At 41.3% G+C, this 22,167-nt stretch overlaps 1 protein-coding gene across 2 annotated transcripts in view; it reads right to left on the bottom strand.

The window, feature by feature from the left end:
* Nucleotides 1–22,167, bottom strand: part of ASCC3 (activating signal cointegrator 1 complex subunit 3) — a 677,124-nt gene that overhangs the window by 564,137 nt on the left and 90,820 nt on the right. For both annotated transcript variants that reach the window (XM_066608127.1, XM_066608136.1), the window contains exons 6-8: nt 21,247–21,454; nt 19,614–19,752; nt 19,407–19,532 (exon numbers count right to left, since the gene is read on the bottom strand). In XM_066608127.1, the coding sequence (XP_066464224.1) occupies nt 19,407–19,532; nt 19,614–19,752; nt 21,247–21,454 (473 nt within the window). The remainder of the gene's footprint in view (nt 1–19,406; nt 19,533–19,613; nt 19,753–21,246; nt 21,455–22,167) is intronic.

Genomic DNA, 22,167 nt, shown 5'->3' with positions numbered 1-22,167 from the left:
CCCTCACTGACTGATTGACTGACCGACTGACTCACTGACCGACCCGCCACTAATTATGCAACTTCCCGATGTCGTAGTAACATGAAATTTGGCACAAGCATAGATTATGTCCAAAATAGGAAAAGTTAATGGGTCCCAACTCGATTATTCAATTCTAGCGCAAAAGAACTAGCGTCCAAATTGTATGTACGTAATCTAATTCTCTCACTTCCCGATGTCATAGAAACATGAAATTTGGCACAAGCATAGATTATGTCATAAATAGAAAAAGTTAATGGGTCCCAACTCAATTATTCAATTCTAAGCGCAAAAGAATTAGCGTCCAAATTTTACGTACAGAATCTAATTCTCTCACTTCCCGATGTCATCGAAATTTGAAATTTGGCACGAGCATTGATTATGTCATAAATAGAAAAAGCTAATGGGTCTCAACTCGATTATTTAATTCTAAGCGCAAAAGAATTAGCATCCAAATTTTACTTACGAAATCTAATTCTCTCACTTCGTGATGTCATAGAAATTTGAAATTTGGCACGAGCATTGATTATGTCATAAATAGGAAAAGTTAATGGGTCCCAACTCGATTATTCAATTCTAAGCGCTGAAAATGTTTCTCTTAAATTCTAAGTAGAGTGAAATCGGGGGGAAAAGCGCAATTCCATCATCTTTGGGGTGATCTTCTTTCTACAGGGTACACACTGTAGCAAAAATGCCGATAACAAAATTGTATGAGCCAGAAAGCTATATAGTTTTTTTTTTCTCTTGCTGCACTGCATGTGACCTCCCGGGATTCCCTGCTACTGCAGAGCTGGAGGGTCAGACTAGACCCTGGCAGCTCTGCAAGTGACTGTCACTATAGGGGTTGCTTTCTCCTGTGACTGTGGCTCCTATGGATGCCCCAGCTACAGTGAAAAAAGTGTCAAATAAAGAAACAAAAAAAAACATGTGAATGTTCCCCAGAGGTCTTACATGACGTCATGTGGGACATAGATAGTAAAAAATACAATCCCATACATCAGTAAAACAAAATAACAGAATTAAACAACAATATATGGATAAGAAAGAAAATAACCCAAAACCGATGCCAACCAAAACCGTTGCTATAAGCGCCCTGTAATCTAAAACCATACATATTATATATCAAAACGTCCGAAACAAAATCAGGAACCCATTCCCATACTTTATTTTAAGTGTAACTATAAAAATAATTTTTAAAAAACTATAAACCTTAAAAAAATCATTTTTTTTTAGCTTTTTACCCCAATAAAACTAAAAAACAAGGGAAAAAAGTCAGTGAAAAAGATCTAAAAAACAGTCCTATGTGTCATGGGGAAAAAAACGCAGCAAAAATAATTTTGATAGCTACAGGAAAAAAAAAAAAGTGAAGTAAAACCACCACATGGGTAAAATCCCTAAAAAAAGTCTGGTCCTTAAGGTACAAAACAGCCTGGTCCTTAAGGGGTTAAGTAACACTGTGTTCAAGTTAAGTCGATGTGTTATGGCAGCGGCAGTCCCTCAAATAAAGTTGCATTCCTCAGATTAGGGCACCTACCGATCCATGACCCCGGACGCCACTCAGTGAGCCACGCGCAGCTGATGCCGGTCACTTCCAGCTTCTCCTGCATCAGCCCGCGCCTACTCCTCCCCCTTCCCTCTCCACAGTGCACAGTGCCGGCTGAAGGTTGCTGTGTCTGCCTGCCTCCTGACACAGTACAGCAGCTGAATCCCCAAAGTGCCGGCTGAACGCTGCCTGTCTCCTGAATCCCCACTGCACTGCAAAATGTAAGTACTGTACAGATGAGTACAGTACAGTAAAGAAACGTTCGCAAATAAACACTGCAGTCCTATGTCAAAGCACAGATAACACAGTGATACGTACTGCTATAATGATGTCCCTGCAGTCCTATGTCAAACCACAGATAACACAGTGATACGTATTGCTACAATGATGTCCCTGCAATGTTAATTTATTCTTTACAGTTGCGTTTTATATTCATTCAGTATTATTATTGTTTTTGGTATTAAAGACCAGAGTTATTCTCAATTAAATGGGGTTTGGTGTGTTTTGTGGAATGTCTAGAACCAATTAATTGGATTTACATTAATTCCTATGGATATAATGTCCTCAACTAAGATTGATTTCTACTAAAGTCCATTGCGTCCCGACGGATTAATGGCGTTAGTTGAGGTTCTACTGTATATATTTTCTGCTGTCATCTTCTGACAGCCATAACTTTTTTTTATTTTTCCGTGCGAGTTTCTATTTGTTTTATTTTGGAGTACACATGACATAGTGTTTTTTTTTAATTTTCTGACAACATTCACAGTATGGGGTAAATAATGCATTACTTTGATAGATCAGACTTTCATGGACGCAATACCAAAAATGTTTTGGTGTTTTTTTTAAATTTAGATTTAATTATAAATAAGGGGAAAAGTTGTTTTTTTTAAAACTTTTAACACCCTTTATTTTTTTATTGGTTAAACCTTTTGTTACTCGATGTTTATATTTATTTTTTTAGTCCCATATGGGACATGAGCTTGCAATGGTTTGATCACTCCCGCAGTACGATGTAATACCATAATAGTGCATTATACCACAATCCAGCAGCCAATCTATCAAGCCACACCCCAGGCATAGCTTGACAGGCAATCCGCAATGGCAGGCCTGAACGCTTTCAGAACGACCCCCCAGTTGGCATGGCAACCAAACTGCACTCTTCAGGACCCCCAAACTCCAATTGGGGCATTCAAATGCCGCTGTCAGAATTGATGGCAGCATTTAAAGGGTTAACAGCTGAGGACAGAGGGATTGCAGATCGCGGTTGTCAGCTGTAAGAAACAAACGGAAATCCACATTGTAGGGAACATGATCAGCTCCCGATGCCCCTCCATACAAACCCTGAACCTACATGGTGTGTTAAGGGGTTAATGACTGGGCTGATGAAACACTTTGACTGATCAGAGAGAGAATTCTGCAACTGCACATTCCCCATTATCTTCTACAAATTTATCTCTGTGATCAGTGCAGGGGACCAGAAATCTACATTTCTGCAATGTCTGAACTGGAAGGTATTGTAATATAGGGAGAAATCTGTGTGAAGGAAGGGAACAGTCTATGAGAGAGGGGAAATAGTTGATGGGGGGAGAGGCATAAGAAGTAGTCTGTGAGAGAAATCAGGGCATGGTGAATAATGTGTATGACAGTCTGTGAGAATGACGAAATAGGGAACAGTCAGTGTAACAGGTGTATGGGGTGCAGTCTATAAAAGAGGGGGCACAGAGAGCAACCTGTCTAATAAAGGGGCACTTCCTGTAACAGAATGGGCGCACAGGAAGTAATCTATGTAACATAGCTGGGGTGGGGGGAAGCACAGGAAGCAGTCTGTCTAACAAAGGTGGCACTTTGTTTAACAGATGGGGCGCACAAAAAGTGAGAGCAGAGAGCAGTCTGACGTTACAGCATTTTCTTATAAAAAACATTACTGACATTAGCTGCATTTAAGCCTTGAATACAAGGACATTTTATAGAGCGAGGCTCAACCCCATTTAATCTCTTTGGAGCAATGCATTTACTGAGTGTCAAATGCCATTTTCAGTCAGCAGTGTAAATTATATGGCTGTGGGCATGAGTTCATATTCCTCCATGTTTAGGTGGTCAAGGAAGCTAAACTAGATGCTAAACAGCAGCTGGGGAGCCATATGCACAGGAAACACTGATCTAAAGAACCGAGAATGCATTTTCACTCACTATCCCAATGCACTATTGCATCTTATGCCACTGTATCATGGCTCAGTACTACAGCTTTCAGGTCAAGCATAGAGTGCCTATACAATTTAAACCAACCCCCAGCTACTGACTTGTTAATGGTTTGCTGATAAGAACACTGACTAAAACTGGATTTAATAAGGCATTTTTACTGCAATGATGAACAGAAACATACTTTGATCTCAAAGTGAAAACAAAAGTCTACAAAGTAAACACTATCATTCAAATATATAAGGTACAACATAATTCATAAGGTCACATTCATATCTGCACTGGAGACTATTTGGAGCCTCCAGCACAGATCCAGCACAAAATCCCGGATAAAAGAGTATAGTATTTGGGAGGTTTACTGTGCAGGCCCATTTGGATTTGGGATGTGTTGGATTAGACAGTCGCTGCTTTATTGCCATTCATCTTCAGGGATGAAGCTGAACAATGGAAATCAAAGTATATAATAAAAGTGTCTAGCTATTCCCACTAACTAATCGGTAGGAGTAGGAAAACAATAGCAGGCACATATCTGAAGCCAATCTTAAAACTGGATTGTTCATGCAAATAACTAAAGATTGAAAGATGCAGCGATCTATTTTTAATAAAATGTTAATGTCCATTAAAACTTTATAATTCCATTTGCATGTAAAAGGACCTCCAGGAGCTGTTTGCAGAACCCAGCGTGTTTACTCACATGCCCAGCTATGCAAACAGCTGCATTGTTAGAATAACTAGAATGATTCACAACCTGCTTAACTGTTATACATTAATTTTTAAAAAGTAAAATACTGACATATCTAGATCAATTTTGCAATATTTGGTCAAGAATGCTGTTCCTAAATAAACGTGGTGTGTTGTATAATATTACAGGATAATTAATTCTGATGACAGCAACATAATAAGGAAAATTGTGGGGGGCTGGAATAGTCATATCAGCTATCGGACCATGTCCCGCCCAAAGGCGAGGGGGGGAGTGGGCTTACCCGACCTTAAAATTTATTACTCAGCCTCGGTTCTTACTAGATTACTGGACTGGCATTATCACGCCGGTGCGAAACAATGGGTGGACCTAGAAAAAGCGATGGTATGGCCACATATACACCTGCTGCCATGGATCTCCTCAAAGGACAGGCCCGTGGCTCTTCCTTATACACCCCTGACCATGAACTGCCTTGACGTATGGGATAGACTGACGGCAAGAGGAGATGTTGTGATCCGTAGAGGAGCAATGACCCCCCTGTTCCACAATCCCGCATTCCCCCCAGGGCAGGACAAACAGAGCTTCCTTTGCTGGAGAGAGGAAGAGGACACACGGTGCTGTCAGATAATGGGACCAGCGGGCCTCCCATCATTTAATGATCTACAGGCGTCCCGACCTGACACAAAATTACAATGGTTGGAATACCTCCAGTTGTCCTCCTTCTGGAAGACTCGGATGGGGTCGTGTCGCCTCCGGGATCCCATGGAACCCATTGAAAAATTGTTTCTACAAACTACCCCCCCCCCCCCACCCGTGCTCTCTCAAGGATCCACGGCATTATACTAGGGAGGCTCACCCAGGGTCTTCCCCAATACACCAAGGGGTGGGAGAGGGACCTGTCACTGGAGCTGCAGGACTCTGATTGGGAGAGAGCATTCACGTTCGCTCACAAACTACCCCTGGCCTGTGTGGCGCAAGAGAAAAACTTCAAGCTACTCTCCAGGTGGTATAGATGTCCAGATCTGCTCCACCGCATATTCCCATCAGTGCCAGACACTTGCTGGAGATGCGGGTTCGCGCGTGGAACCATGCTGCACATCTGGTGGGAGTGCCTGCCCATTCAGTCCTTTTGGAGGACCGTTTTTGAACTGTTTGAGGGGGTGTCCCACAGCACGGTGGAGGTCACCCCACAACTGGCGCTGCTCTCTGTTATTCCTGGTCCCTTTGCTACGATCAAGAAGGGTCTCCTACGTCATTTCCTCACTGCAGCCAGGGCCGTTATTCCACGCCACTGGCGAAGCGGCATCACACCCTCGATTCTGGAATTTATACAAGAGCTGAATCAGCTAATGTACATGGAGGAATTGGGAGATGAGGGCTCTGGTGTCGAGGGCCCAGGCAGGCAGGCCTGGTCAATATGGAACGAATTTCGCGACTCAGCGGAGTTTCAGAATATCACAGGGTGGTGAGGAGACAAGCCTCCCCAGGGCTCCCACGAAGTCAGGCCGCAAACACGGTTCCTGGGTTGACAGCTGATTGGAGTAGAGCGGCCATACATTTATTCTGCATGCCACGTAAGGGCCACCCCCCTTCTTGTTTGGTTACCTACCCCTGATAACTCCCCCCACCCTCCTTTTTATTTTTATCATTATTTATTAATTTATTTATTTTTTCCCTTTCCCCCCTATCCCCCATACTATCTCCCTTCCCATCTGCTTGTATTCTAGGTCTGTACGCTCCCGTGTTTTTTCTTTTTGGTGCTTTTTCTTCCCTTTTTTTTTTTTTGTGGTCTTAACTATTCAAAATCTGTGGTGTTTTTGTCTTCGTTTTCCTGTTTTTGTTGTTTTTCTTTTGTTTACAAGGGCTAAGCACATTGGCGGGTGCGGTTATGGAAAGACCCACGTCAAATGTATAACTACTGATGGGGCGCCAGCTAGGCACCGAGTATATGTGAGTTTCAATAGACTTTGGTATGATCGAACAGTTTTATAGCTCTTAGTTTAATGAAGCAGTCCTGCGAGACTAGCTATTTGTTATGTCTGTATTGTTATTTTTATGTAAAGAATTTCTACAAAAGTCCAAATAAAAACATATTAAACATAATAAGGAAAATTGTATGTTTAAAATTCCTATACAAGGAAGAAAGGTTCAGTGAAGAGGATTAAGATTTACAGTAGTTGAACAGCAGCCATGAAATGTACAAAACTAAAATATGTGCTTCCATAGGAAGCAATAAAAAAATTATTTACATTGTATTTTATTACCTTAAGTGACAAAGCTATTTCAAGTTTTCAAAGCAGCCTTTTTATTACACTATACTTGCTACAGCTGTTTTCTACATTTTTTGTAATTGCTGGCAGAGATTTACATTTGGGATTTACTGTCAAACCAGCAGAAAATTAAAAGAGTCAACACAAGCAGCCCCTGAGTTCAATTTCTTTGCCACCAGCCGGGCCTTTCAGAACTTAAGAGTTTGTGATCAATTCCTTTACATTTCTTTTTCAATGAACCATGCAGTCCGACAGTCCCAAGCATAGAGCGCTACTAGCTTTGCTCGAGGCTCTCCTAGTCCACCCGGCAGGGAAACTGAGAACTTCAGCATGACCCCATTGTGTTCTCGAAAAAGCAAGAATGAAAAAAACAAAAAACAAAAACAGACTTCAGTTAAACTGACTGTGAACACCAAGCCTGTATAGGATTTGGTTTCAGATTAAAGTGCAAATCAGCTTTCTAAAGTCAGTGATATTGTTTTAATTACAGTATATTTTTAAGAGAAGTGCCTTTAACACATTAAGAACCAAGCACCCTAAATACACAATGCTTGGTCTTGGGTTTTAATCCCAGGCAATCGTAAATACACACTGCAGAATTAAAGTTCCTGCAATCAAGCAGGAGCAGGTCGGGTTCTCGGTTGTCAGACACAGCTGAGGATCAGGAGAAGACAAAAGGACCAGACACTTTTTAGGGATTTTACCCATGTGGCGGTTTTACTGCTCCATTTTTTTCTCCTTTAGCTACCAAAATTATTTTTGCTGCGTTTTTTTTCCCGTGACATATAGGACTATTTTTTTAATAGCTTTTTCACTGACTTTTTTTTCTGTTTTATTGGGGGTAAAATGCTAAAAAAAAAAAGATTTTTTTTAAACATTTATAGTTTTTTTTAAAATTATTTTTATATTTACACTAAAATAAAGTATGGAAATGGGTTCTATTTATTTCGGACGTTTTGATATATAGTATGTATGGTTTTGGGTTACAGGGCGCATACGGCGACGGTTTTTGTTGGCGTCTGCTTTGTGTTATTTTTTCTTTTGTATGTATTGTTGTTTTATTCTGTTGTTTTGTTTTACTGATGTATGTAATTGTGTTTTTTATTATCTGTGTCCCCCATGACGTCATATAAGACCTCTGGGGGACATTCACTTTTTTTTTTTTCTTAACTTTATTTGACATTTTCCCACTGTAGCTGGGGCATCCATAGGATCCCCAGTTACAGGGGAAAGCAACCCCTGTGGTGACGTTAGTCACCTGCAGAGCTGCCAGGGTCTAGTCTGACCCTCCAGCTCTGCATAGCAGGGAATCCCATGAGGTCACATGACCCCCCCCCCCCCCCGAGGCTCCCGTAGTGAAAGTACTTCTTACTTTCACTTTGCCCAGACAGTGCTCATTGAGCGCTGTATATCAGGGAAGCAGAAGGCAGGAAGGGTTAAAAACCCCTCCTGCCTTCTGCTCCGGGTTATCAGCTGTCACTAACAGCTGATAACTAGAGATGAGCGAGCGTACTCGGAAAAGCACTACTCGCTCGAGTAATTTGCTTTATCCGAGTATCGCTGTGCTCGTCCCTGAAGATTCGGGTGCCGGCACGGAGCGGGGAGCTGCAGGGGAGAGTGGGGAGGAACGGAGGGGAGATCTTTCTCTCCCTCTCTCCCGCCCGCTCTCCCCTGCTCCCTGCTGCGACTCACCTGTCAGCCGCAGCGGCACCCGAATCTTCAGAGACGAGCACAGCGATACTCGGATAAAGCAAATTACTCGAGCGAGTAGTGCTTTTCCGAGTACGCTCGCTCATCTCTACTGATAACCCTTTCCTGCCTCTGACTGATTTTTACTATTTTTCTATCGGCGGTCCTCTAAGCCCAGGACCAGCCGCCGTATATATACAGTGGCTGGTCCTAAATGGGTTAAAAAGGGTAATTCCCAGGTCTCAATTTAAAAGGGTATATAATGTTGTATCTGATAAAGAGAAGTGTGAACAAAGGCTGAAGAAAATGGAGGATAACTTTAGGAGGGATACCCCAAAAACATTTTTGAAGAAGCACAAAAGAATTTACCTGTTGTTGGATGAACTATATTCCTTTTGTTTAGAAATACCATCAGTTAATGATAAAATTGATCAGATTTTGCATAATGCATATCCACATATACAGGAGTTCGCTTCTCCACCATTGGTTTGTAATAATAAATTGAATAATTTGAGGGACCAACTAGTCGGACCGGATTTGGGGGTAAAATAAAGTTACCATGTTAGGCTGTTCTTAGCAGCTAGGGGAGATGGAACTTTCCCATTTCTACACTGTAATCAATGTTCTAATTGAGGAGGGGGGGGGAGGTGATTTTTTTTTTTCACCCACATATAGGAAAGCCTTTTAAAATCAAGGGTGGCTTTCTTATGATTCATCTAATTAATAAAATGTCCATTGGAGTCCTGTAGGCGGGTGAAACAATGCAACACACAAGGGCTTGAATAAACACAAATTGACTATAAGGTATGTAAATATATTATTCCCGTACCTCAACATTTTCACGAGAGAAAACAAACAGTTGCCCAGTATAAATTTCAAGTCATGGAGCAAGTTCAAATTCATGGACATAGTGGTAATATTAAATCTTTATTATTAAGCTGGAATGCATTTTGGATTGATATGCTACAGACTTTCTCAATGTATTTAATGCATTTATTTCTGGTTTTAGATTAGCAGCACTGAATAAAGATTGGATATGGAATATATCTTACATAATGCAAATTGCCAGGTTTTCCTGTTCAGGATTGGCGGTCATCTACAGGAGACTATTGAAAGATAGCTCTAATATTTACTAAGCACTAAGGTGATGAGTACTGATGTCATTTATATGACACTTGAGTTGCTCTAAATCTTCATGTCATCATTGTATATAGCTGTTAAAAATGTCTGGGAGGACCTTCCTGTAACATCCCTGTAATGCAATAAAATTCATTCCCTGCCACTCCATTCATTCTGTCTGACTCTCGGGGGACACGGGACCCCCGTTCTGAAGATTGGTGCATGTCGCAGCAGTCAGACCACACCAATCAACTAGTTTTCCATTTCCTGTGTACCTGATCCTGTGCAGTAAATGTCCTGTTGGGGGGGCTTTATGTTTGAGAAACAGGACAAAAACTGAAAGCCAGGGTGAGATTACCTGTGGCAAAACATTTTTGTGGTCAGGGACACAGCATAGAGCAGATGAGAGTTATCATACTGAAGGGCAATTTCTAGTTGCTGCGTCACAGAAGAATTTTGGAGTACAAATTCATGTTTCATACCCTCAAGAATGGAATGAACCTCAGCCTGGGATTCTTGCATAAGTGTAGAATATGAAATGTCTAAAGGAGGCTAAGAGGGATGTCGTCTTCTTAACTATTTTTTTTTGTTTGTTTAAGCTTCATAAAAATTCAGAACCTGACTTGTAAGAATGCTGCCAACCAATAGGTGATGCTGCATCTCCTTCTAAGAGCAGGTTGAAGAAGAGATAAGACACATTGTAAAACTGTCACATTCCTGAGCTCAGTGGACTGATCAAGCATTTATGTCTCAGCTCAGTTTGTTGCTTTAAATTTTGAGAGCAAAACTGTCTAAAATTTGTGTTTCAATCAAGAGGGGTGTCCTCTCTGCATTTGTATGCTATATGTGTGCCCTATGCAAACCAGTTTCATTTTAGCCTGTGGAAGGATTAATAGAAGATCCAAAAGCTTGCTGTAACATCATGTATTTTTATTAGCCATTAAAAGGTATCATATCTACAAGATTTCTTAGTTTCTCTGACTGAAAACAAACATATTTTGCTCTACCTGCGGTACACAGTGTCATTCTTCTGCATTTCTGCCCAGGTTCTGTTCTGTATAAACTGTATCATACTTTTGTATCTCTGTTCTGGTATGTCCTGCTTTAGGCCTCCTGTCTGTGGGCGATATTTCACTGTGTTGCCCGCGCCGATAATCCGCACGCAGGTAACGCAATGAACACTTTCCGTAAAATAACTATGGAAAGCGCAGCCCGATTAACATGAGTGGAAAATCGCAGCATGCTGCATTTTTCTGCAATGAACCTATCATAATGGCTCACGCGGCCGTGTATTGCACTGCCCGTGGAGAGCCGGCCATAAGCATTGTCATTCTTCTGCATTTCTAAGCAGGTTCTGTTCTGTGTGAACTATGTCATACTTCTGTATGTGTTCTGGTAAGTCCTGGTGTGAACAGTGTCATTTTCCTGCACGTCTAATGTATCCAGGAGAAAGTGATTACTGCCGCCGTGCAGCATACCTGTGGGCCACTAACTCTACCTGCGAGTTAACTGTATAGCCAGTCGCTGAGCGGCTTTAAGGCATAGCCTAGCAGCTATGCAGCTTTAAGGTATGCTGTGTGGCATTTTTGTGTGGCCGCTATGTGGTATTTTATGTATAGCCGTTCGTGTTCTGCGTGGGGTCCCATGGCTTGGTTTGTGCTGCCATGTGAATGTATACATTGGCCGCCGTGCGTTGTATTTTGTTCATTTTTGCCATTGGCTGCCTGCTGGACCGCTGGACAAGGCCAGCCGCTGCGCCGAGGTGGCAGGTGTTTTTTTGCGCGCAGAGGGTTCTGTATGACAGGGGCTGTGGCTGGAAAGTGGGAGGCCTACTGTTTCCTCCTTGCATAGCTCAAGCTCCCCCTAATGGCTATGTGCCCCATTTCTAGGCGCCATGGCTCCACCTCCTCCTGCAGGTCGATGAAGCAGTATTACTCTCCAATCTACCTCTACTCAGGAGGGCGAACAGCCAGACATTGCTGCCGGTCAACCTCAGTGTGATTCTGGGCCTACTGAGACATGTAGTACCTCCCATACTGGGAAGAGTACTTGCACAGGGATTATCTAGTACTAGTGCAGTACAAGAATTGCACCCAGCTAGAGATTATGTGGTTTTACGAACAATGGTGTTTGAACTAATTGTCAGCATGGTCCTGGCATTGCTGAGACCTGAAGTACCTTCCATTTGGAAAGAGTACTCACACAGGGAGTCTCTGGACTCATTGTTCCTGTTATCAGCTCTGCACCAGGTTGAGACTTACCTAATGGCTAGCTCTCCTGTTGCCTCTCCTGCAGTTCCCTGCAGCCAGCCTACCACAGTGTCCGGGTCCAGGATAACACACGGACAGGGGCCGGCCACTGTCACATACTATGTGCGTACGCGCTACAGTACGAGATTACATCTAGCCACAGAATATCTCGTCTTTACGAACGACAGTGTTCAAACTAATTGCCAGCATGTCTCCGGCATTGCTGAGACCTGCGATACCCTCTATTTGGAACGAGTACTCACACAGGAAATCTCTGGACGCATCGCTGCTCATGTCTGCTCCGCACCGAGTTAAGCCTTGCCTATCGGTAACTCTCCTGTTGCCCGTCCTGCAGTTTCCTGCAGGCAGCCTAGCACAGTGTCCGTGTCCAAGATGACATACAAACAGGGGCCAACCAGAGCCAAATATTATGTGCGCTCTCGCTACAGTACAAGATTACATATAGCCGGAGAAAAGCTCATCTTACTAACGACAGTGATTGAACTAATTGTCAGCATAGTACCGGTCCTTTCTGAGACCTGTGGTACCCTCCATGTGGAAGGAGTACTCGCACAGGGAGTCTCTGGACTCATCCCCCCTCAGGTCTGTTACAGACCTGGTTGAGCCTTGCCTAATGACTATATCAGTGAGGGATGATGCCTGCGGGTCTCTGCAGGCAGCCTTGCCGCAGTGTCCGTGTCTAGAACAGCAGGCAAGAAACACGTGCCATGTGCGCTCTCGATGCAGTACAAGATTGCATCCAGCCATGTTCGGACTAGTTATCAGCAGTACTCCGGGCTTGCTGACATCTGTAGTTCCTTCCATATTGAAGGAGTACTGTACACAAAAAGTCCATTGACACATTGCTCCTTTTCTTACCTGATGGCTAGCTTCCCTATGGTGGCCTGTCTGCAGAGTCCTTACGGACAGCTTTAGCACTTTCCCCACTTACAGGACTAGACGCAGGCTGGGGCCGCCAAGAGCCGCATTCTATGAGCACTCACGCTGCTATATAGGACTAACATCCAGTCCGGTCCCTCTCCAGGCCGCCTCGGAACCAAACCAAGATCTGTTGCTTTCTAGGAGGATTCCACCTCCGCGTTGATGAAGTCTAGCCCCATGGGACGTGTCGGTCACAAGAGGGCTCGGTTGTAGTTTGCAAGTTTACCCCTCTTTAGTGGCATTCTTCAGTCGTCCTGACTCTCTGGTGGTGCTCTCGACAACACTAGTGGATCCTTGGGTTTCTGGGGTGGGTTCCTCAAACTGGCGCTGCTTCACGGCAGTGCAGGGTTACCAAACTACTGACATCATATGATCAGGCTGTTTTAACATCACATATTTCTTGGTCAATGGGTGCCTCATTGGAAGCTCCTCGTTGGGAGCCTTTTTCCCAGTTGGGGGATTGTTTCAGTTTTCTCAGGCCTCTTTTTGCTCCGTCTCTGAGCATGCTGGATGCTTATGCACCTATTAACGCTACTCGCGGTCAAAGAGCTAATTACGCTTATTCAGACGTGGCTTCTTATATTTTACCATCCCTTGGGTACTGCTCTTGAATGTCCCAAGGTCAAAGCTGTGCTCCCCAATGATACAGACGAGATTTTGTAAGGAACTTACCATAAAATCTCTTTCTCATCATGTTCCTTGGTGGACACAGCACCCACCTGATAGGAGAGCGCCAGTGTGACAATAAACAAACAAAAAACAACCCCTAAATTATTTTCAGCACTACCAGTTTGTAACAAGCCCCACTGGAGCGCTCCTACTGCTTGCATACAAAAGTGATTAGCTGAGTACCTGCAAAGGGTATATAGCAAGCAGGAGGAGACAACTCGTTTGTCTGCTTAGTATCCGCCTAAAATCAGCAGGTGCTATATACCCAAGGTCAAAGCTGTGCCCCCAATGAACATGATGAGAAAGAGATTTTATTGCAAGTTTCTTACAAAATCTAGTTTTTTTTCTATAAACATGACAGCCTTTTCAATTAAAGTGAACGCCACTGAATTCGGCTGCAGCTTCACATTAGCAAGAAACGACTACAAGAAGACTTTAAACACTTTAGGTAATATACAATTCTCAGAAAGTGACCGATAAGGTTTAATTCTTGCTGTTTAGCTACCGGAGCCAACTATGACTATTCGGAGAAATCCTAGGGTTTGCATCATTTTTTGCGGTATTTCACAATCAAACAAGTCAGATACTCAGAAGAGGACCTCAGCTAATTGTTATTTGACATTCCAGGGTATATTAAGTGCAGAAATAAACATTTATGCAGATCTCGAAGAGAATTATGACCACAGAAGCATAGTTATATTAACTGCTCAGCTTTCCAAAGCATAGTATAAACATGGTAATTTATGCACTAATGTGCTTTATTTCACCCAGCCCTGCTTACTTGGTAAAATTATAAAAGCAACAAAACATTACTGAAAGAAAGGGGTTTATTGATTTTGCAATAATTCCTATGCATTAAGCAGAGAAATCCACTTTTTATTTAGGTCATTAATTATGTACTGTAAGTAAAGGGAAATGGATATGGCATGTAACAAAGAAATAAATCCTACCTCGAGAACCCACTTTAGGTAAAAAGCTCAAGCCATTTATCAGGGACAGGGATTCTTAGGAGTGATTTTTTTTCTACCATATGCAAAATGAACTTGCTTCAATGCAGACAATGAAACACTTGTAAGTATATTAAAAAGACATGGCATGAAAATTCCTATATGGCTGAAGTCTAGGGTTTAATCACACATCTTCTAAGCAGTTATGGTACCAAGATGTACCGATGGGAAATATCATAAAGATGATACATTTTACTAAACGGGAATGTAGATATCTATCAAACGACATCAGGGCTCTTGTAACCTCTTGTTCTTAGTAGGCACTTGCCTGGCCCTTTATGTTGAAAAGGCACTGAAAACCAAAGCACTGCATATACTGTATGTCAGGAAATAGTTTTTTTAAGTGTTTTTTATTTTATTTTTTATTTAAATAGTTTTTTAAGTTCCATGCTGTAACATTCGAATTTATCTTCAAGGGGGTTGAAATTATGTAATTTTTAATACGGAGCTACAAATTCTCCACTTCCTTCACACAACCGTTAAGATAAGTGATAAAATCCTGTCTGCCTGCAGCTACCAATAGGAGAAAATTAAAAGAAAAATGAAATGTTATGAGATGCTTCAAAACTTTCTGGCACATAGATCTAGTTGATGAAATCAAATGCAACCCTAACCTGGTCTTTGCAATGAGCGCTGCATGCTGTGCTCCCTTGTCTTGTCAGCAGAGCTGTTCACTCGCGTTGTTAATTGGTTTGTTAATCTAATGTCTGGTGTTGTCTGTCCATGTACCCTATGAATCATAGTTCTGCGGAATATGTTCTATAAATACAGGTTATTATTATGCATGCACTCAGATATAAGTATCTTATGGGCAGAGACCTCTTTCCTATTGGCCGTTTGTTATTTTGTCCTTAATATTACTTTTCCAAATGTAGAGCACTGCTGGTGTTATATAAATGGAGAATTTAATAACACCTGATACCAAACATATTTCCCAAAAAATATTTGCTTGCACAGTAATAAATTGGAAGACATGGCCCTTGTATCAATATTAATTACAATCTTACCCCCCCACCTCCCCAACAGTCACGTTAAAATTGGAAACACTCTCCCACAATTGTAACTTTTTTGATTATAGATTTTGAATATGTCTCATGTAAATGTATTTGATGCAGAGCGCAGTTGTCTTAAGTGCATTTTAAACCCCATAGCAACATAACTAATTTTAGACATAAAATAAATCGTATCCACTTGTGTTCCAGTGGTCATAACATTATATTTTTTTCATCAATGTTGTTGTACGACACCTTGCATTTTGCAGGACAAGCTCTAGATTTCATAGGAGCCAATTTCGGGTACAAAATGCATTCAATAACTTTTATTAGTTGGCTGGGAGCAATGAAAAAAAAGCAATTTTAGAATTGTTTTGGGGGATTTATTTTTATGGCTTTCACTGTGTGGTAAAGATATCATGTAATATTCATTCCCTGGGTCATTACGATTATGACAGCACAAAATTTATGGAGGCTTTTTTTTTATATTTTACCACTTTTGCGCAATATACATTTTTTTGTATAAAAAAATACTTTGCATAAAACACTTTTTGTATGACGTCATATTCTAGGGCCACGGCTATTTTATTTTTCATTTGGCAGTTGTGAGATTTGTTTTATGTGCGACAACTTGTAGTGGTCATCGGTATCATTTTGAGGCACATACAACTTTCTTATTACTTTTTATTCCTGTTTTGTGGAAGCAGGATCAGAAAACAGCTGGTTTGGAAATATATATATTTATTTTTTAAATGGAATTTACCATTCTAAATAAATGTAATATTTTATAGCATGAGTTGTTATGTATGTGCCAATACCAATTACTTGTAGATTTTTTATGGGTTCTTTAAACTTGCGGGGTTAAATGGTGTAGAGGAGTAATTAGATAATTCATCATTTCATTCTTTTTCTTGGAAAAAAAAGGCCACATGCGACAATCACTAAACTCTGACTGATTAGGGAAGGATTGGGGGGGGAAGTGTTGATAACATGAACAATTCATGTCACCCCTATCCTAGGACAGACAGGAGGATAACACATCCTCTCTGCGGTCACTGGTCCCGGACCCCACCCCTCCTGTACACACACAGACTGAAATGGCAGCTGTAAATTCATTATATTCGACCCCATTTCAAGCAGCTGTAGTTCTAGTTCTGTAAGTGCTTTTAGCTTTAAAATGACACTAAAAGCAAACGGTAGCCCTGATAGAATGAGCTCTGTTCGTCGCAAACTGTAATGTCCTTTTACTTCATATTGGACAGAGCTCGTACTAAACTATAAGGGGAGTTTAAGCAAGCAAACCAAAAAAAAGTATGCAAGCCTGCGAGTATGTGTTTTGATCTGAAACGTTTTTCGTGTGACGAGTTCTGTTCGTCCAAAAGTGCAATGTTCTTTTCTTGCTGAACGAGCAGCGCTCGCCCAATATTGCTGGGGGGCTTACATGTAGAGAAATCTGATGAGGTATGGTTTACGATGCTGCATATAGTCTACAACCAGTCTGTCTGGATCAGTCTCATGCTCACAAGACTGCTAAAAGACTAAAAAACTATATTTTTCAGATCATAACATTTCTAATACCTAAAAAGGTACAATTCATCTAATGTTTTTTATTAGCTGGAACAGTGAACGGTATCAGTACAGCAGTAGACTATTGAGACATGTCCCTGTTTATAATCTTTTCGCTCCCTTCCCACAAAAGGTTGGGGGAGAGAGAGAGGGCTTGTAAAAAAAAAAATACCACAAATTTTTGGTCACACAATTTTGACCATACCAGAGCATACTGCATTTTGGAAAAAAAACATGGCCAAGGTAAAATGAGGAAAATACCACCCCTCACCCCCACCAAAACAAACAAACAAGCAAACTAAAAAATTGCACTGTTTTAAGTGCATTTCAAACTCTCTATAGCCAATATCCGGTCACAGCAGAAAATAATGTGGTAAATAAGAACACCTGAGAAAACAGTAATCGATATGAGGAATTTAAGCGACAAAACGTTTTTACTTACTGTAATTAATATTAACCATTGTAGAGGGGAAAAAAAGCAATCATGCAAATAATTAGTTGAATCAACAGACCACAATAAGATGTAAATACTAAACCCCATGTCAAACAGTAGGCACACCTAAAAGGTACCTTTATACGGTATGACTATCGGCAGATAGTCATACAGCGCTAACACAGCCACCAAAAGGGTCATCAGCGTTAAGCCTCTGGTCTTTTAGTTTCAGCTTCCCAAAAAGAAATAAACTTACAAAATCTGGCATACCAGAGCCAAATGTAGCCTATGGACATGTTTAGCATAAGGTAAAGTCCCCTGGTGCAAGTACCGAGTCATGACGTTTGCTTGGCAGACTGTTTTTGCGGGGTGCTTTGCGATTGCTCTCCCCATGTTTAACATACAGTTCAGAAGAATTCTTTGATGGGAAAATAGGTTAAACATCAGCAGTTTGAGAAATCAATTGAGTGCACTGAAGACCAAGGCAAAGGAATTCCAACTCTGTAGTGTACTTATTGCACAGGAATGCGTTAAGAGACCAAAGCATATAGCATCTCCCTAAAACCACCCAACTCTGGAGCTTCCAATATGAATGCAGAATTAGGGGTAATATTCTGAGAAGAGCTCCTCTAAAAAAGAAGCCCGCAAAAGTATCACTAAATTAATTACGCTATAGCAGTCCTAATTGACTGATTGCAACACCTAATATTGCTGGCTTGGCAGGAGATAGAGGCAGGCTGCCTACACTGATGTCTAAAGCAGTGAGCGAGGAATTAATCCCTTTGCAATGTATGAAGGTGCAGGGTCCTCCAAAGGAAGAGGCCCCAAATGTAGTGGCCAACTCCTATGTATAATGACTCCTCAGAATATACTAGTAATGTATTTTGAAAGTGGTTGTCTGGAAGTGAAAAGACCTGTAAAATATAGCTCTGCTACAGCCATTTGCAAATACCGTGCTTACTCTGGAACTACCACGCCAATCCCAGAGCACGTTCTCCATTAACGGCTCACTCACACGGGTGTACGTGTCCCACATATTATGCGTGTATTTTTCACACACATAAAATATGCAGCATACAGCAAATATGTACATGCATACTTGTGCATATGTTACCTTTCCATAGCCCATATTTGTGTGTAATATGCACCAAGATAAGAAATGCTGAGATTTTTTTCCACACGCATAATATGGTGTGCGTGGCCCAATAGTAATCAATGGGCTTTAGGCACCGTGTGAAAAATATGCATGTAATACGACATACACCCTTGTGAGTGAGCTCTTACTCATATTACTGTACCAGTGAGATCAGGAGGAGGAAAAAGACAGAAGACGGTTATGTCAAAGTGTCATTATTTAAAATCTTTACAACTGCTGTCCCGGAGCCTGACTGAGATACGAAGGAGACCTAATGATCCCCAACTTTCCCCCCCAAAAAGTCAGGAGTAAGAAGGATCGGGAATGCCGAATTTTCAATGCTCGATTGTTTTATTCCCAGGAAGATAAGCAAGTGCTTAAAAGTTGTCTCAGTTCAGCAATCATATGTATGGGGTGGCAGAGGAAAAAAGCTGCTGACCGAAGAATCGTTTGGTCAATTGTTGCTGAAGGAACCTGGCAGCCCATCGGCACCCATTGATCGTGCTGTGGAGGGCCAATGGGTGACAAAGCGTGAGCCGTCCCTATGTCAACCATTTAGATGACAGAATTGACTGCGGCAGCTAAAGGGTCGGAGGTTTCTATGATCCAGGACATTACAGCAGAAGCCTGGCTCTCAGAACTCATGGTGACCTGTGCCGAGCCAAATCAGCAAAGCCATAAAAAGGCATATGTGCTGAGTTAGAGATCATCGGTGACTGCCATAAATAAACAGATGGACAATTACTAATCCCTAAAGCAGGACAGATGATGGCGTGATAGGAGGGGCTAACTGCAATCACTGGTGAATTTTTAGCTTTTCAGTAGTTATGCTGAAAACATCTGAAGATAATGATAATGCAAATAAGCATACAAACCTCATCCAAGTCTTTAATGTAGACTGGCTTCTCTTCCAAACCAATGGGCATTGGTTCAGTGACAGGGATCTTAACTTCTTCATACATTTTGTTGTTTTCTCTTTGAATACCTTCTGGTAGAAGCAGCTAAAATAATAACATATACTATCAGCCAAATATATCTCTTATGCTTGGAGGCAAAGAATGAAAAGGCAGCAGTAAACATACCTTAGCACCACCTACAAATGCAGATGTTTTCATGGCTTCAGCATATGCATCATAGACATGTGGATACACAACTCTTTCACCATATTCTCTCTCTCTACCCAAGACTGGCACGTTTCTGGCATTTAACAGTGCCTGTTCCCTGCAGAAAAAAAAATATTAAAAAAGCCATTTTGAACAATGCGGTGTCAAAAAGATTGAGCATAACCAAAACATTAAAAAACAGCAGAACAAATAAAGAATAATAGTATGTATTAGGCCAATTGTGAACTACACAAAACATGGAATATATGTACTCATAAAGGAAACCTGTAGGCCACTCTCACACATACAACGCTTTTTACAGCATTTACCGCTAAACGCTGTAAAACACCTCCATCGATTTCAATGAGCCTTTCCAGACTAGCTTTCGAACACTGTCTGCTCTATTTTAGTGTGTTTTAGAATTTTTAATTTACCTCATCACCCATTGTAATGACTGGATGCGTTTAAAACCACTGTCAGACACTTTCGAACACGTTTGAAAACGCCATTTGAGAACGGGTTGAAATGTGCCGTTTTAACAGACGCTCGTGTGAGAGCAGTATTAGATGGGAAAAATGGGCCATAAAAAGAACATTTTCCAGCAAGTGCAAACAACACATCAGTGTTACTGAGGACTGATAATAAACTGACTTTCCTGCACGGAGATACACTATTGCTCATAAAGAGTACATCTGAAAAGGAAGAAAAGACCAAACAAAACGCAATGTGAGATTGAAAAACCTATTTGACCATTTTTAGCTGCATTGCTGACGAACGCCAGGATATTCAGGGACTCAAAATGAGGCATAAAACTGGTGAATGACATTTAGGCAGAAATATTTCTGTGCATAGTGCTCTCTAGAATGAAGTCTCTGGAGTGACCCTAATGAGATAAAGCACAGAGAAGAGGTGGAAGTCGATGCAGTAGTGTGGTGTCAGTGTCACACACAATTTAGCAATTCACCTGCTTTAAAACAGAGGTCAGCAAGTATGAACACAGTCCCAATAACAATCGCAGCAAATTATAGGCATAATTTGTGGGCATTTTAGCAACTCAATATCTGCAGAAGACGGCCTTATTTACCGTGGCTGTTGTCCCCACTCTATACCACATAACAATGTAGAGATCATACATTTTATGGGTTCAATATTTAAAAAGCCAACCAGGCTAGTTTTTTTCCTTCACTGCAGCAATGCAACGCCTTATTTGCTTTCTCTTTTTTCCCTATATTTCAAGATGACAACATAGAAAATAGCAACCATTAATCTCCAGAGGAAAAACAGATAGTTTCAATGCATTTAGTACAGACTTCATAAATCTTAAACTAGTGGTGTGTACAGAACACCTAAGGAAGATAGCTTACCTCCTTAATCTGCATTTCTAAACCGTGTGAAAGCGACCAAGCAGATTCTAATTAAGCAGATCACTGCTTCCTTATCCTAGAAAATTAGGTTTTCATACAGAAAAAAAAATTCTATACTTGTGCTAAGACGTGACCTGAAGTTGAAATCATGTAATCTCCGAAAGCTGAACTTAAAGAAACTGAATGATTAGGATACATTACGGTACCAATTACAGCTGAAACATTTTTCAGCTTTTGGCATTTATTACCTTTGCATCCGCAGTTCCTTTGGATCAAAGACTATTAGTCCTTCACCAGAAATCTCTCCATCCTCGCCTACTCGTTTTTCTCGCTTGGCGTAGCGTTTTTCTTCTCGCCGATATTGTTTCATGAGCTGCTTTTCCTGTTCAGACTGGACAGTAACCTGACAGCCATAGTTCGGTTTCGCACCATCAGGAACATTTCTTCTACGGAATTCTAAAATGCAAAATACACTGTCCTTAAACTAGAGAACATAATATAGAATAAATCCGATACGAAAGCTCATTGGTAAAAACACAACCAATAACACTTTATTATACATAGGTGAACGACTTCCAAAATGTTCACGATTCTTTTAATTTTGAGTTTCTTGTTTATTTGCTAAACAAGCTATAAGAACATCCAAATGCATTGTCTCACATCAGGGAATTGCACGCACAGTAATTTCTTAATATATACAAATTATCTGAATTGTATGGGACGATGCCAATTACCAGTACATGTTTAAGGGAATATGTCAGCACATTAGCATCCACTAAGCCACCAACATGTCGTCGTTTGTATGCACAGTGAAGTTAAATATACTGCCCTCAGCTTTACATAGACAAGCAACCAATGCCAGTGGAGAAGTGTCTTGGCCCTATCTTTGGCAAGTTACAATCTCCCTTTTCTAGATCATGTGGAGACAACTGCTCGTCACAGCGACATCTTTAGAAAGTTAATCCCTGCTGTATGTACTGTCAAAACCCCCCAAGTCATCACAACCTGCACTATGAAGTAATGTACTCCGCAGCCCCCCTGTATTACTGCCCTCTACACTCCCCTTTAATAATGCACTCTGTAGCCCCTCCCCTGCATTAATGTCCCCCCACAGCTCCCCATATTATTTTGTCCTCCGCAGCATGCACATACTGTTCTTTTCAGTAGAT

Source organism: Eleutherodactylus coqui, chromosome 1, assembly GCF_035609145.1.
Source record: "Eleutherodactylus coqui strain aEleCoq1 chromosome 1, aEleCoq1.hap1, whole genome shotgun sequence".
Classification (NCBI taxonomy): Eukaryota; Metazoa; Chordata; class Amphibia; order Anura; family Eleutherodactylidae; genus Eleutherodactylus; species Eleutherodactylus coqui.
The sequence above is the reverse complement of the archived record's forward strand: the minus strand, read 5'-3'. Positions and strand labels throughout refer to the sequence as shown.